General features: G+C 42.6%; 1 protein-coding gene across 4 annotated transcripts in view; it reads left to right on the plus strand.

The window, feature by feature from the left end:
- The first annotated feature begins 383 nt into the window (after positions 1–383).
- The window catches only part of LOC311113163 (cytosolic non-specific dipeptidase-like), a 31,449-nt gene continuing 16,330 nt past the window's right edge, over positions 384–15,502 (plus strand). The window contains exons 1-4 of one of the 4 annotated variants that reach the window (XM_084156340.1): positions 384–454; positions 1,078–1,169; positions 2,365–2,508; positions 8,809–8,971. In XM_084156340.1, coding sequence (XP_084012466.1) covers positions 1,110–1,169; positions 2,365–2,508; positions 8,809–8,971 — 367 coding nt within the window. In that variant the 5' untranslated portion in view covers positions 384–454; positions 1,078–1,109. Of the gene's footprint in view, positions 568–1,014; positions 1,170–2,364; positions 2,509–8,808; positions 8,972–15,502 lie in introns of those variants that run through there. The other 3 variants (XM_084156343.1, XM_084156342.1, XM_084156341.1) reach the window with 3 other exon arrangements.

Below are 15,502 nucleotides of genomic sequence, written 5' to 3' on the forward strand. Positions count from 1 at the left end.
CGCTTGGTATCGCTTTATGGCCCGAGACGTGAACGGGCAAAAGCGGTGAGGGAGGAGTGCCTTTCTCAAATTAAACAGTAATCAGCGCAGCTCGGTCATGATGTCTACAAGGCAGCATGGTGCTTTGTCCAGAAACATACATATCTTTTCCATAAAATGTGTGTTTTATCAATAGCAATCTCTTTTGCATGTGAAAAAACATAATTCTACCCATTACTCCTCGTGGTTAATTACGTCATTTTTGTTTTGAGCCGTGGGCTTTGAACGGGGCACATGGCTGGCTCACGCCCGGGAGGCATCCCGGTTCCAAAGCAAATTCAATCGCTTTCACACTGTGCAAACACGCCTACATGGGCGCCCGGGACAGATTAATCGAATCCCCTCAACAATGACACGCCTGAGAGGAAGAAGCGCTGTACCACTGTCTTTGTCTGCAGTGAGTGAGTAAGCAAAAGTACGCGATGGTAGTGACTGTCATTTTCTGAAATGTCTTTGCAACACAGTTGTAGTCATATTTCACAATAGATTTCGGAGCTCATTTAGCTTGCTCTACTGACTTGTTAAACAGTAAGCTAAACTTGACAGTGTTTGCTAGCTGTTGTTGTGGTTAGCTAGCTGAATACCTAATGTAGCTAGCTAAATTGGGTTATTGTGTTTTGTAGCTAGCTAGCTTTATTGGTGCATTATTTCATTTTTTTGTTATCCTGAAAGCATAGTGCTACATACAGTACTAACTCATTTAGCTGTAGATAGCTAACGTTAGTTATGTAGCTAGCTGAGGGTGACTTGCCTCTGTTTGTTTGCAGACCATCATATCCCTAGGTTTAGAATCTGATCCAAAAAGGTTTCAACAATGTTGCCACCAAAAAAACTCTCATAGCTACGAGTACTTTGTTATTTGCAATGTTGGGGGTTTCTGAGGTAATGCCATGCGGTCACACAACTACTTGTAGTGTCACAGTCAGCAGTTTGGGAGGAGCTAATGGTCGATAAAATGTTACAAGAGATTGTTAAGGCATGTTCATTGCTCCCCTGTCAGTTCGTAGTCCAAAGTAGGCTGTTTGTCTGTCCCAACAGCTCTTAGGTTCCAGCAAACTCTTCAGCCAAAGATGGCTCATCTTCCAGAACTTTTTAAATATGTGGACGAACACCAGGAGCTGTACATTGAGGTAGTTTTTTCTCATTACTAGAAATATGACAATGCATTTAGTCATGTTTTACTATCTGCGACTTGAATGAGTTGATTAATGCATTTGAGGCTAGCCATATTAATATTTTAACCAAAACATTACTTTCCATGTGAATCCCAAATTATATTAAATTCTTTAATTTCTTAAACTTCAGATTCAGAAGGACTTGATAAGAAGGTTATTGCTTTCACTTCTCCAACCCCTTTAGATCACGAGAGTAGTAAGAACTGATGTGGTAGCAAAAACAACACCAGTATATAAGATAGGACACCACACCACTGTAGGGTATTTGGATTTGGTTTAGTGCCTAAGACTTCACTTCCTTGCCACAAGAACAAAGTAATGTGCTTGTGGGTTTTCCTATTAACTTCAAGAACAAGTATAGGGCTGGGAATTGCCAGGGACCTCACGATACAATATTATTACTATACTTAGGTGCCGATATGATATGTATTGCAATTCTCACGATTCTATATCTATCGCGATTCGATGTTCCAAGCATATTGGTCACCATATGTCTGCTGCAGAGGGACAAGATTATTTGATCAGTCATAGAAATAAAAGTGCTGAAAACAAATGGACTCCTTATTTAAGAAGATGATGGAGAACAAGCTATGAAGGAAAAATACTGGCGTTAATGTGCAGGTACAGCCAACTAGCGCAAAAATAATATCGTGATATTGTCAAAACGAAACGATAAATCATAAATAATATCCCAATATAAAACAACCCTAAAGATGTACTGATTTGAATGTGTCCTATAAATGTAATCTGAAAGTGTTCCTTGATTATTGCCACAAACATGAACTGCGTGCATATGAATTTATGAAATTGCCTTCAAAGCCTCTGTCAATATTGAAAATGCCTTTTTATTGTCATGACAAAAATACTTGTTGCCAAAGCAACAATGTTTAACAATTCTAAATAAAATACCCTACATTTAAGAAACAATCAGAATTATGCCTAATATTAATCTCTCTCTCTCTCTCTCTCTCTCTCTCTCTCTCTCTCTCTCTCTCTCTCTCTCTCTCTCTCTCTCTCTCTCTCTCTCTCTCTCTCTCTCTCTCTCTCTCTCTCTCTCTCTCTCTCTCTCTCTCTCTCTCTCTCTCTCTCTCTCTCTCTCTCTCTCTCTCTCTCTCTCTCTCTCTCTCTCTCTCTCTCTCTCTCTCTCTAGCGTCTTGCCCAATGGGTGGCTGTGCAGAGTGTGTCTGCCTGGCCAGAGAAGCGCGGGGAGATCAAGAAGATGATGGAGATGGCAGCCAAGGACATTGAGAAGCTGGGGGGAACTGTGGAGATGGTGGACATTGGCAAACAAAAGGTAGGATTTAGCACTGTGTGCCTTCAGAAAGTATTAATACCCTTGACTTATTCCACATGTTATGTTAAAGCCTGAATTCAAAATTGATATATATATATTTTTTACACCCATCGACATACAATACACCATAATGACCAAGTATGTTTTTAGAAATGTTAGCGAGTGTATTGAAAATGAAATACAGAAATAGCTCACACCCCTTAGTCAATACATGTTATAATCACCTTTGGCAGTGATTACAGCTGTGAGTCTTTCTGGGTAAGTCTCTAAGAGCTTTGCACACCTGGATTGTACAGTATTTGCACATTATTATTATTTTTATTATTTTATTTTTTTTAAATTTTATTCTTCAAGCTCTGTCAAGTTGGTTGTTGATCATTGCTAGACAGTCCTTTTCAAGTCTTGCCATAGATTTTCAAGCCGATTTACGTCAAAACTGTAACAAGGCCACTCAGGAAAATTCAATGTCGTCTTGGTAAGCAACTCCAGTGTATATTTGGCCTTGTGTTTTAGGTTATTGTCCTGCTGAAAGGTTAATTTGTCTTCCAGTGTCTGTTGGAAAGCAGACTGAAACAGGTTTTCCTCTAGGATTTTGCTTGTGCTTAGCTCTCTTCCGCTTGTTTTTATCCTAAAAAAAAATCCCTAGTCCATGCCGATGACAAGCATACCCATAACATGATGCAGCCACCACCATGCTTGAAAATATGAAGAGTGGTGTTGTGTTGGATTTGCCCCAAACATAACGCTTTGTATTCAGGACATAAAGTTAATTTCTTTGCCACATTTCTTGCAGTTTTACTTTAGTGCCTTATTGCAAACAGGATGCATGTTTTGGAATATTTTTATTCTGTACAGGCTTCCTTCTTTTTCACTCTGTCATTTAGGTTAGTTTTGTGGAGTAACTACAATGCTGTTGATCCATCCTCAGTTCTCTCATATCACAGCCATTAAACTATGTAACTGTTTTAAAATCACCATCGGCCTCATGGTGAAATCCCTGAGCAGTTTCCTTCCTCTCTGGCAACTGAGTTAGGAAGGACGCCTGTATCTTTGTAGTGACTGGGTGTATTGATACACCATCAAAAGTGTAATTGATAACTTCACCATGCTCAAAGGGATATTTCATGTCTGCTTTACATTTTTTACTCATCGACCAATAGGTGCCCTTCTTTGAATTATTCTTCTTGTTCTCAAGTCAGTAATGGGGTAATTTGTCATATGTTATGGACGGGGTATGAATTGTGTGCCGGAATCAACATTCTGTTTGTAAAACATAGCCACTACCAATGAATGCATCTTGAAACATGGCTATAAACACAGCTCTGAATGTATACCCTTTAGGTAACATTAACTATGAGCAGGAAGATGTACACTATATATACAAAAAGTATGTGGACACCCCTTCAAATTAATAGATTCGGCTATTTCAATTGCACTCCACACTGCCCTTTCCCACCTGGACAAGAGGAACACCTATGTGAGAATGCTATTCATTGACTACAGCTCAGCATTCAACACCATAGTGCCCTCAAAGCTCATCACTAAGCTAAGGATCCTGGGACTAAACACCTCCCTCTGCAACTGGATCCTGGACTTCCTGACTGGCCGCCCCCAGGTGGTAAGGGTAGGTAACCACATCTGCCACACTGATCCTCAACACGGGGGCCCCTCAGGGGTGCGTGCTCAGTCCCCTCCTGTACTCCCTGTTCACCCATGACTGCATGGCCAGGCACGACTCCAACACCATCATTAAGTTTGCAGACGACACAACAGTGGTAGGCCTGATCACCGACAACGATGAGACAGCTTATAGGGAGGAGGTCAGAGACCTGGCCATGTGGTGCCAGGATAACAACCTCTCCCTCAACATGACCAAGACAAAGGAGATTATTGTGGACTACAGGAAAAAAAAGAGGACTGAGCACGCCCCCATTCTCATCGACAGGGCTGTAGTGGAACAGGTTGAGAGCTTCAAGTTCCTTGGTGTCCACATCACCAACAATCTATCATGGTCCAAACACACCAAGACAGTCGTGAAGAGGGCACGACAAAGCCTATTCCCCCTCAGGAGACTGAAAAGATTTGGCATGGGTCCTCAGATCCTCAAAAAATTATACAGCTGCACCATCGAGAGCATCCTGACTGGTTGCATCACCGCCTGGTATGGCAACTGCTTGGCCTCCGACCGTAAGGCACTACAGAGGGTAGTGCGTACGGCTCAGTACATCACTGGGGCCAAGCTTCCTGCCATCCAGGACCTCTATACCAGGCGGTGTCAGAGGAAGGCCCTCAAAATTGTCAAAGACTCCAGTCACCCTAGTCATAGACTGTTCTCTCTGCTACCGCACGGCAAGCGGTACCGGAGTGCCAAGTCTAGGTCCAAAAGACTTCTCAACAGCTTCTACCCCCAAGCCATAAGACTCCTAAACAGCTAATCATGGCTACCATGGCTACTATTTGCACTGCCCCCCCCCCCCCCCCACCGCATCTTTTTACGCTGCTGCTACTCTGTTAATTATTTATGCATAGTCACTAACTCTACCCACATGTACATATTACTTCAACTACCTCAACTAGCCGGTGCCCCCGCACATTGACTCTGCACCGGTACCCCCCTGTATATATAGCCTCCCTACTGTTATTTTATTTTACTTCTGCTCTTGTCAACACTTTTTTGTTTTATTCTACTTTTTTAATTAAAAATAAATGCACTGTTGGTTAAGGGCTGTAAGTAAGCATTTCACAGTAATGTCTGCACCTGTTGTATTCGGCGCATGTGGCCAATAAAATTTGATTTGATTTCTGCCTCACCCGTTGCTCAGAGGTGTGCAAAATTGAGTACACAGCCATGCAATCTCCATAGACAAACATTGGCAGTAGAATGGCCTTACTGAAGAGCTCAGTGACTTTTAACGTGGCACCGTCATAGGATGCCACCTTTCCAACAAGTCAGTTCGTCACATTTCTGCCCTGCTAGAGCTGCCCCGGTCAACTGTAAGTGCTGTTATTGTGAAGTTGAATAGTCTAGGAGCAACAACGGCTCAGCTACGAAGTGGTATGCCACACAAGCTCACAGAATGGGACTGCCGAGTGCTAAAGCAAGTATCGCGTAAAAATTGTCTGTTCTCGGTTGAAACACTTACTACCGAGTTCCAAACTGCCTCTGGAAGGCACGTCAGCACAATAACTATTTGTCGGGAGCTTCATGAAATGGGTTTCCATGGCCGAGCAGCCGCACACAAGCCTAAGATCACCATGCGCAATGCCAAGCGTCGGCTGGAGAGGTGTAAAGCTCGCCTCCATTGGACTCCGGAGCAGTAGAAACACATTCTCTGGAGTGACGAATCACGGTTCACCATCAGGCAGTCCGACAGACAAATCTGGGTTTGGCGGATGCCAAGAGAACGCTACCTGCCTGAATGCGTAGTGCCAACCAATGTTCCCTCAAACATTTTGTCACTGAGCAAATTTCAGGTCTGCTGTGCGCAAAGTTGAACATTGAAAATTCTGTACAACTTCCAGTGCGCGTTTACTGTTAACACTGAGGCTGTACCCGCTTTAATTTACAGTTTTTAAGTGGCCAAGTAGACTACTGTGGCTATTTGATCATAATGTAGGCCTACCAGAGTGGCCTACCATCAAAAACAATGGCGAAAATGCATCCCATAACATTTTAACATGAAAATAGCTGTTCTATCATTCAGTCAACAGTAGCAGCCATTGTGTGGTGTTCAATGTAGGCCTACATTCCATGAGACTGTTGAAAAATAAAACATGCAAGGCTTGACATTAACCTGTTCATGACTGAAAATGTTGTTTGATGCAAGAAACCATATTATTATTCCCATACCATTTATTACAGAGAATCAGACAAATTATGCTACCCTCTGCCTATTGGCTACTTGGCTTATTCAAGCCTGTCTCAAAATACAACACTGCCCCTTTAAGACAAAGAAACGTTTTTTATCTGACTCACTTTTCAAAGCTGTCTAGAAATGTACAGGTTTTGTGCTCTTGTAGGAAGTAATCACTCCCCTATTGCTGACTACAAATGATCTATAACTGGGCTAATAACTCACTAACTGGCAAAGGATATGAACAAAATGTGCACATGTGGCTACTTGCAGCTCTTGCTTTGTTCTCAAAACAAGCACATCTACTCACGACCACAGCTGTAAACACAGTCCAGTTCAAGGTAAATGGCACAGATCCACACAGTGCCTTCAGAAAGTAATTAGACCCCCTTGACTTTTTCCACTTATTGTTAGGTTACAGCCTTATTCTAAAATTGATTAAATTGTTTTTACCCCCCTCAATCTACACACAATACCATAATGTCAAAGGAAAAACAGGTTTTTAGAAATGTTTGCTAATTTATTAAAAATGAAACCAGAAATAACACATTTACATAAGTATTCAGACCCTTTACTTAGTACTTTGTTGAAGCACCTTTGGCAGCAATTACAGCCTAGAGTCTTCTTGGGTTTGACGCTACAAGGTTGGCACACCTGTATTTGGGGAGTTTCTCCCATTTTTCTATGCATATCCTCTCAAGCTCTGTCAGGTTGGATGGGGAGCGTTGCTGCACAGCTGTTTTCAGGTCTCTCCAGAGATGTTCGATCGGGTACAAGTCCGGGCTCTGGCTGGGCCACTCAAGGACAGAGACTTTTCCCGATGCCTCTCCTGCGTTGTCTTGACTGTATGCTTAGGGTTGTAGTCCTGTTGGAAGGTGAATGTTCGCCCCAGTCTGAGGTCCTGAGCGCTCTGGAGCAGGTTTTCATCAAGGATCTCTCTGTACTTTGCTCCGTTCATCTTTGCCTCGATCCTGACTAGTCTCCCAGTCCCTGCCGCTGAAAAACATCCCCACAGCATGATGATGTCACCACCATGCTTCACCACCGTGCCAGGTTTCCTCCAGACGTGACACTTGGCATTCAGGCCAAAGTGTTGAATCTTGGTTTCATCAGACCAGAGAATCTTGTTTCTCATGGTCTGAGAGTCTTTAGGTGCCTTTCCAAATCATGTCCAATCAATTGAATTTACCACAGGTGGACTCCAATCAAGTTGTAGAAACATCTCAAGGATGATCAATGGAAACAGGCTGCACCTGAGCTCAATTTTGAGTCTCATAGCAAAGGGTCTGAATACTTATGTAAATGTTTTTGTTTTTTAAATATTATACATTTGCTAAAATTTCTAAAAACCTGTTCAATTTGTCATTATGGGGTATTGTGTGTAGATTGCTGAGGAATATATTTAAAAAAAATCCATTTTAGAATAAGGCTGTAACGTAACAAGTGGAAAAAGTCAAGGGGTCTGAATACTTTCCGAAGGCACTGTATGTTGCAATAGTCTATTTGCATATAGACCGACTGCAGCTCTGATTGGCTATGTCGCACCGGTCTGTGTAGACTACAGGCTCAGTTGTGCACAATAGAATCCTACTCCTATGCGTTCTGCCTATAACAAAATCTCTTGAATACTTTGCTTTGTTTCGGTATGTTGCATTGAAAGTGGCTAATATTGCGTTGATTCAGAAACATTGATAGTGTTAACTAACAGGGAAAACTCTAGAAAGTTGAGTGAAGTTCAAGCTTGTGCTTCTCTCCGTGGGCAGATATTTCTTCTGCACTCTGCTTGGCATTCACAAAATAATGTACTGGGGCTGTTTTTCATGGTTCGGGCTAGGCCCCTTGGTTCCAGTGAAGGAAAATCTTAACGCTACAGCATACAATGACATTCTAGACGATTCTGTGCTTCCAACTTTGTGGCAACAGTTTTGGGAAGGTCCTTTCCTGTTTCAGCATGACAATGCCCCTGTGCACAAAGTGAGTTCCATACAGAAATGGTTTGTCGATCGGTGTGGAAGAACTTGACTGGCCTGCACAAAGCCCTGACCTCAACCCCATCAAACACCTTTGGGATGAATTGGAACGCTGACTGCGAGCCAGGCCTAGTCACCCAACATCAGTGCCTGACCTCACTAAGGCTCTTGTTGCTGAATGGAAGCAAGTCCCCACAGAAATGTTCCAACATCTAGTGGAATGCCTTTCCATCAGAGTGGAGGCTGTTATTTCACGTCAGTGCAATGGTGTGCAAGGTCCCGTGTAGCTCAGTTGGTAGAGCATGGCGCTTGCAATGCCAGGGTTGTGGGTTCGATTCCCACGGGGGGCCAGTATGAAAAAATTTATGCACTCACTAACTGTAAGTCGCACTGGATAAGAGCGTCTGCTAAATGACTCAAATGTAAATATGTATTTTTAGACCATTGAGAATGAGACCTTTTCTTTTCCCCCTCAGCTTCCGTCCGGAGAGGAGATCCCCTTGCCACCCATCGTCCTGGGGCACTTGGGCTCCGACCCGGGCAAGAAGACTGTGTGCATCTACGGCCACCTGGATGTCCAGCCAGCTGCCATCGACGACGGCTGGGACACGGAGCCCTTCACGCTGGTGGAGAAAGACGGTGAGAGTAGCTATTCCAAAGCACCTAAAAGAGAACAATGCTGAAAGATAAAAATCCATGCCAACATTGAGTTGTGGACTTTGATGTTTCAGTGTTGTTCTCCTTTTGGGGGAAGTATGTTTATGATTTGCATTGGCTTGTGCAATTTAGGTTGCTTCTTACTCCTTGTATCAACAGTGTAGCCTACTACCTTAAAGGCAATATTCAAGCACGATGCACCCCTGGGACTGCTGCGCAGAAGAAATATCAGCCCGCTCAGAGAAGCACAAAATTAAACTTCACTTAACTTTCTAGTTTTCCCCTTTAGTTAACGCTATCAACATTTCCCTCTACTGTGCGAATTGTGTTCTAATCAACGCAATATTAGCCACTTTCAATGCAACATACCCAAACAAAATGAACTATGCAAGAGATTTTCTTGTAGACAGAGAGCATTAAAGTATTGGGTTGACAGGCACAACTCAGGCCCATACTCTACACAGAACAGTGCGCCATAACCAATCAGAGCTGCAGTATCCCTATATGCAAATAGACCATTACCATATATGGATCTGTGCCATTCACTTTGAACTGGACTGTGTTTACAGCATGAGTGGTCGTTGTTTTGAGATCAAAGCAAGAACTGCATGTAGCGTTATTAGCCCATTTTATAGCTAATTTATAGTTAGCAATGGGGGAGTGGTTGCTTTTTCTCCATAGTTTTTAATGGTAGGCCACCCTGATAGGCCTACATGATCAAATAGCCACAGTAGCCTACATGGCCGCTGTTATAACTGTAACTTAAAGCGGGTACAGCCTCAGTGTTCACAGTAAACACGCTGAAAGTTGCACAGAATTTTCACAACGTTCAAGTTTGTGGAAAAGAAATAGAGGGAACATTGCTTATAGGTTTCACGATTTCTGTTGGTTCTTGACTTGTGAAATATAGGCTTATGGCATTGTTTTTGTCTTATTCCTTTTGATCTAAAACCATTCCTACATGGTATCATGCATGACTACTGAATCAAAAATCAAATCTGCTAGCAGACTGCAGTTGTATGTGGCACTCCTTTAACCATTTCGCTGCTAGTCTACACACTATATGAAAGGTGTAAGGAGCTATAAAAGAATGGCTTGCCCATAAACGACAATGTGGTATGTTGGTTTTAAGCCCTTTAGACATAGCCAATAGTCCAGGGCATACAGTGCATTCGGAAAAGTATTCAAACCCCTTGACTTTTTCCACATTTTGTTCCGTTACAGTTTATTCTAAAATTGATGAATTTTTTTTCTCTCATCAATCTACACACAATACCCCATAATGAGAATGCAAAAACAGGTTTTTAGAAATGTTTGCAAATATTACAAATAAAAAAACTGAAATATTACATTTACTTAAGTATTCAGACACTTTACTCAGTACTTTGTTGAGGCACCTTTGGCAGCGATTACAGCCTTGGCACACCTGTATTTGGGGAGTTTCTCCCATTCTTCTCTGCAGATCCTCTCAAGCTCTGTCAGGTTGGATGGGGAGCGTCACTACACAGCTATTTTCAGGTCTCTCCAGAGACCCTTTTCCCCCGATTACTCAGTTTTGGCCGGGCGGCCAGCTCTAGGAAGAGTCTTGGTGGTTCCAAACTTCTTCCATTTAAGAATGATTGAGGCCACTGTGTTCTTGGAGACCTTCAATGCTGCAGACATTTTTTGGCACCCTTCCCCAGATCTGTGCCTCGACACAATCCTGTCTCGGAGCTCTAAGGACAATTCCTTCGTCCTCATGCCTTGGTTTTTGCTCTGACATGCACTTTCAACTGTGGGACCTATAGACAGGTGTGTACTTTTCCAAATCATGTCCAATCAATTGAATTTACCACAGGTGGACTCCAATCAAATTGTAGAAACATCTCAAGGACGATCAATGGAAACAGGCGGCACCATAGCTCAATTTCGAGTCTCATAGCAATGGGTCTGAATGCTTATGTAAATAAGGTATTTCTGTTTTTTATTTTTAATAAATTAGCAAACATTTCTAAACCTGTTTTTGCTTTGTTATTATGGGGCATTGTATGTAGATTGAGGGAAAAATAATTTAATCCATTTTAGAATAAGGCTGTAATGTAACAACGTGGTAAAAAGTCAATGGGTCTGAATACTTTCCGAATGCACTGTATCTCGGTTAGCATGTCCGCACCAATTAACCTAAAGACTCCAAACTACAGGTTACATGGGTGGCAGTCTAGGCTGTGTTCAGGGTCACTTGCATTCAAATGGGTTTATAATGATTGGATGAAATTAGTGTTTGATAAGGAACTTTTCTCAATGGTCCAGCAATCACCTTTCTTCACCTTTCCTTTCTGCGTATGAGCCAATCAGTTGTGTTGTGACAAGGTAGGGGTGGTATACAGAAGATGGCTCTATTTGGTAAAAGACAAAGTCCATATTATTACAAGAACAGCTCAAATAAGCAAAGGGAAACAACAGTCCATCATTACTTTAAGACATGAAGGTCCGGTCAATACGGAACATTTCAAGAACTTTGAAGGCTTCTTCAAGTGCAGTTGCAAAAACCATCAAGCGCTATTATGAAACGGGCTCTCATGAGGACCACCACAGGAATGGAAGACCCAGAGTTACCTCTGCTGCAGAGGATAAGTTCATTAGAGTTACCAGCCTCAGAAATTGCAGCCCAAATAAATGCTTCAGAGTTCAAGTCACAGGCACATCTCAACATCAACTGTGTGAATCAGGCCTTCATGGTCACATTGCTGCAAAGAAACCACTACTAATGGACACATAAGAAGAAGAAACCTGCTTTGGCCAAGAAACACGAGCAATGGACATTAGACCGGTGGAAACGTGTCCTTTGGTCTGGAGTCCAAATTTGAGATTTTTGGTTCCAACCGCTGTGTGGTTGAACGGGTGATCTCCGCATGTTTTGTTCCCACCGTAAAGTATGGAGGAGGAGGTGTTATGGTGTTGGGGTGCTGTCTGTGATTTATTTAGAATTCAAGGCACACTTAACCAGCATGGCTACCACAGCATTCTGCAGCGATACGCTATCCCATCTGGTTTGGGCTTAGTGGGACTATCATTTGTTTTTCAACAGGACAATGTTCCAACACACCTCCAGGCTGTGTAAGGGCTATTTTACCAAGAAGGAGAGTGATGGAGTGCTGCATCAGATGACCTGGCCTCCACAATCCCCCGACCTCAACCCAATTGAGATGGTTTGGGATGAGTCGGAGAGCAGGGTGAAGGAAAAGCAGCCAACAAGTGCTCAGTATATGTGGGAACTCCTTCAACACTGTTGGAAAACCATTCCAGGTGAAGCTGGTTGAGGGAATGGCAAGAGTGTGCAAAGCTGTCATCAAGGCAAAGGGTGGCTATTTGAAGAATCTGAAATATAAAATATATTTTGATTTGTTTAACACCTTTTTTGGTTACTACATGATTCCATATATGTTATTTCATAGTTTTAATGTGTTCACTATTATTCTACAATGTTGAAAATAGTAAAAATTAAGAAAAACCCTTGTATGAGTAGGTGTGTCCAAACTTTTGACGGGTACTGTAAGTATACACACCCCTTTGCTATGACACTCCAAATTGAGTTCAGGTCCATCCAATTTCCTTTTGATCATTCTTGAGATGTTGTACAACTTCATTGGAGTCCACCTGTGGCCAATTAAATTGTTTGGACATGATTTAGAAAGAAACACACCTGTTTGAATAAGGTCCCACAGTTGACAGTGCATGTCAGAGCAGAAACTATACCATGAAGTCCAACGAACTGTCTGTATATCTCCGAGATAGAGTTGTGATGAGGCATTTATCTGAGGAAGGTTATAAAACAACTTCTAGAGTGTTGGACGTTTCCAAGAGCACAGTGGTCTCTATCATTGGAAATGCAAAAAAATATGGAACTACCCAGACTCTGCCTAGAGCTGGCCGTCCGACCAAACAGAGCAACTGGTCAAGAAGGACCTTGGTCAGGGAGGTGACCAAGAACCCAATGACCACTCTGACAGAATGACATAGTTCCTTGGCTGAGATGGGATAATCTGCCAGAAGGACAATAGTCTCTGCAACACTTCACCAATCTGAGCTTTATGGGAGAGTGGCCAGACAGAAGCCACTCCTGAGAAAAAGGCACACGACAGCATGCCTGAAGTTTTCAAAAAGGCACGTGAAGGACTGAGATCATAAGGCAAAAGTTTGTGGTCTGATAAGACAAACATTAAACTCTTTGGCCTGAATGCAAAGCGTTATGGCTGGAGAAAACCAGGCACAGCTCATCACCCGTCTAACAACATCCCTATCGTGAAGCATGGTGGTGGCAGCATCATTCTATGGGGATGCTTGTCACCGGCAAGGACTAGGGAGGGACTGGGAGACTGGTAAGAATAGAGGGAACAATGAATGGAGCAAAATACAGGCAAAGCCTTGATGAGAACCTGCTTCAGAGTGCAAACAACTTTAGACTGGGGCGAAGATTTACAGTGGGGGAAAAAAGTATTTAGTCAGCCACCAATTGTGCAAGTTCTCCCACTTAAAAAGATGAGAGAGGCCTGTAATTTTCATCATAGGTACACGTCAACTATGACAGACAAATTGAGATTTTTTTTTCTCCAGAAAATCACATTGTAGGATTTTTTATGAATTTATTTGCAAATTATGGTGGAAAATAAGTATTTGGTCACCTACAAACAAGCAAGATTTCTGGCTCTCACAGACCTGTAACTTAGGCTCCTCTGTCCTCCACTCGTTACCTGTATTAATGGCACCTGTTTGAACTTGTTATCAGTATAAAAGACACCTGTCCACAACCTCAAACAGTCACACTCCAAACTCCACTATGGCCAAGACCAAAGAGCTGTCAAAGGACACCAGAAACAAAATTGTAGACCTGCACCAGGCTGGGAAGACTGAATCTGCAATAGGTAAGCAGCTTGGTTTGAAGAAATCAACTGTGGGAGCAATTATTAGGAAATGGAAGACATACAAGACCACTGATAATCTCCCTCGATCTGGGGCTCCACGCAAGATCTCACCCCGTGGGGTCAAAATGATCACAAGAACGGTGAGCAAAAAACTCAGAACCACACGGGGGGACCTAGTGAATGACCTGCAGAGAGCTGGGACCAAAGTAACAAAGCCTACCATCAGTAACACACTACGCCGCCAGGGACTCAAATCCTGCAGTGCAAGACGTGTCCCCCTGCTTAAGCCAGTACATGTCCAGGCCCGTCTGCTAGAGTGCATTTGGATCATCCAGAAGAGGATTGGGAGAATGTCATATGGTCAGATGAAACCAAAATATAACTTTATGGTAAAAACTCAACTCGTCGTGTTTGGAGGACAAAGAATGCTGAGTTGCATCCAAAGAACACCATACCTACTGTGAAGCATGGGGGTAGAAACATCATGCTTTGGGGCTGTTTTTCTGCAAAGGGACCACGACGACTGATCCGTGTAAAGGAAAGAATGAATGGGGCCATGTATCGTGAGATTTTGAGTGAAAACCTCCTTCCATCAGCAAGGGCATTGAAGATGAAACGTGGCTGGGTCTTTCAGCATGACAATGATCCCAAACACACCGCCCGGGCAACGGAGTGGCTTCGTAAGAAGCATTTCAAGGTCCTGGAGTGGCCTAGCCAGTCTCCAGATCTCAACCCCATAGAAAATCTTTGGAAGGAGCTGAAAGTCCATGTTGCCCAGCGACAGCCCCAAAACATCACTGCTCTAGAGGAGATCTGCATGGAGGAATGGGCCAAAATACCAGCAACAGTGTGTGAAAACCTTGTGAAGACTTACAGAAAACGTTTGATCTGTGTCATTGCCAACAAAGGGTATATAACAAAGTATTGAGAAACTTTTGTTATTGACCAAATACTTATTTTCCACCATAATTTGCAAATAAATTCATAAAAAATCCTACAATGTGATTTTCTGGATTTTTTTTCCTCATTTTGTCTGTCATAGTTGACGTGTACCTATGATGAAAATTACAAGCCTCTCTCATCTTTTTAAGTGGGAGAACTTGCACAATTGGTGGCTGACTAAATACTTTTTTTCCCCACTGTACATTCCAACAGGACAATGACCCCAAGCATACAGCCAAAGCAGTTCTGGAATGGCTTTAGAACAAGAATGTGAAAGGCCTTGAGTGGCCCAGCCAAAGTCCAGACTTGAATCCCATTGAAAATCTGTGGAAAGACTTGAAGATTGCTGTTCACTGCAGACGTACCCAAGACGACTCAAAGCTGTAATCACTGCAAAAGGTGCTTCTATAAAGTATTGACTCTGGGTGTAAATACTTATGTAAATGAGATTTCATTTTCAATAAATGTGCAAACGTAAAAAAAAGTGATTGGGTATTGTGGGTAGATGGGTGAGGAGAAAAACAACAACAATTTAATCAATTTTGAATTCAGGCTGTAACAACAGTGGAATAAGTCACTTTCTGAGGTCTGGTGTCAGTGTGTCAAATGCAGAGATGTGTAAGCAGCACTTTCCTTTCATGCTGACACAGGCTGTTACTCGTTGTCTTGT

The sequence above is a fragment of the Coregonus lavaretus genome, assembly GCF_964263955.1.
Source record: "Coregonus lavaretus genome assembly, chromosome: 3".
In the NCBI taxonomy this organism is placed as follows: domain Eukaryota; kingdom Metazoa; phylum Chordata; class Actinopteri; order Salmoniformes; family Salmonidae; genus Coregonus; species Coregonus lavaretus.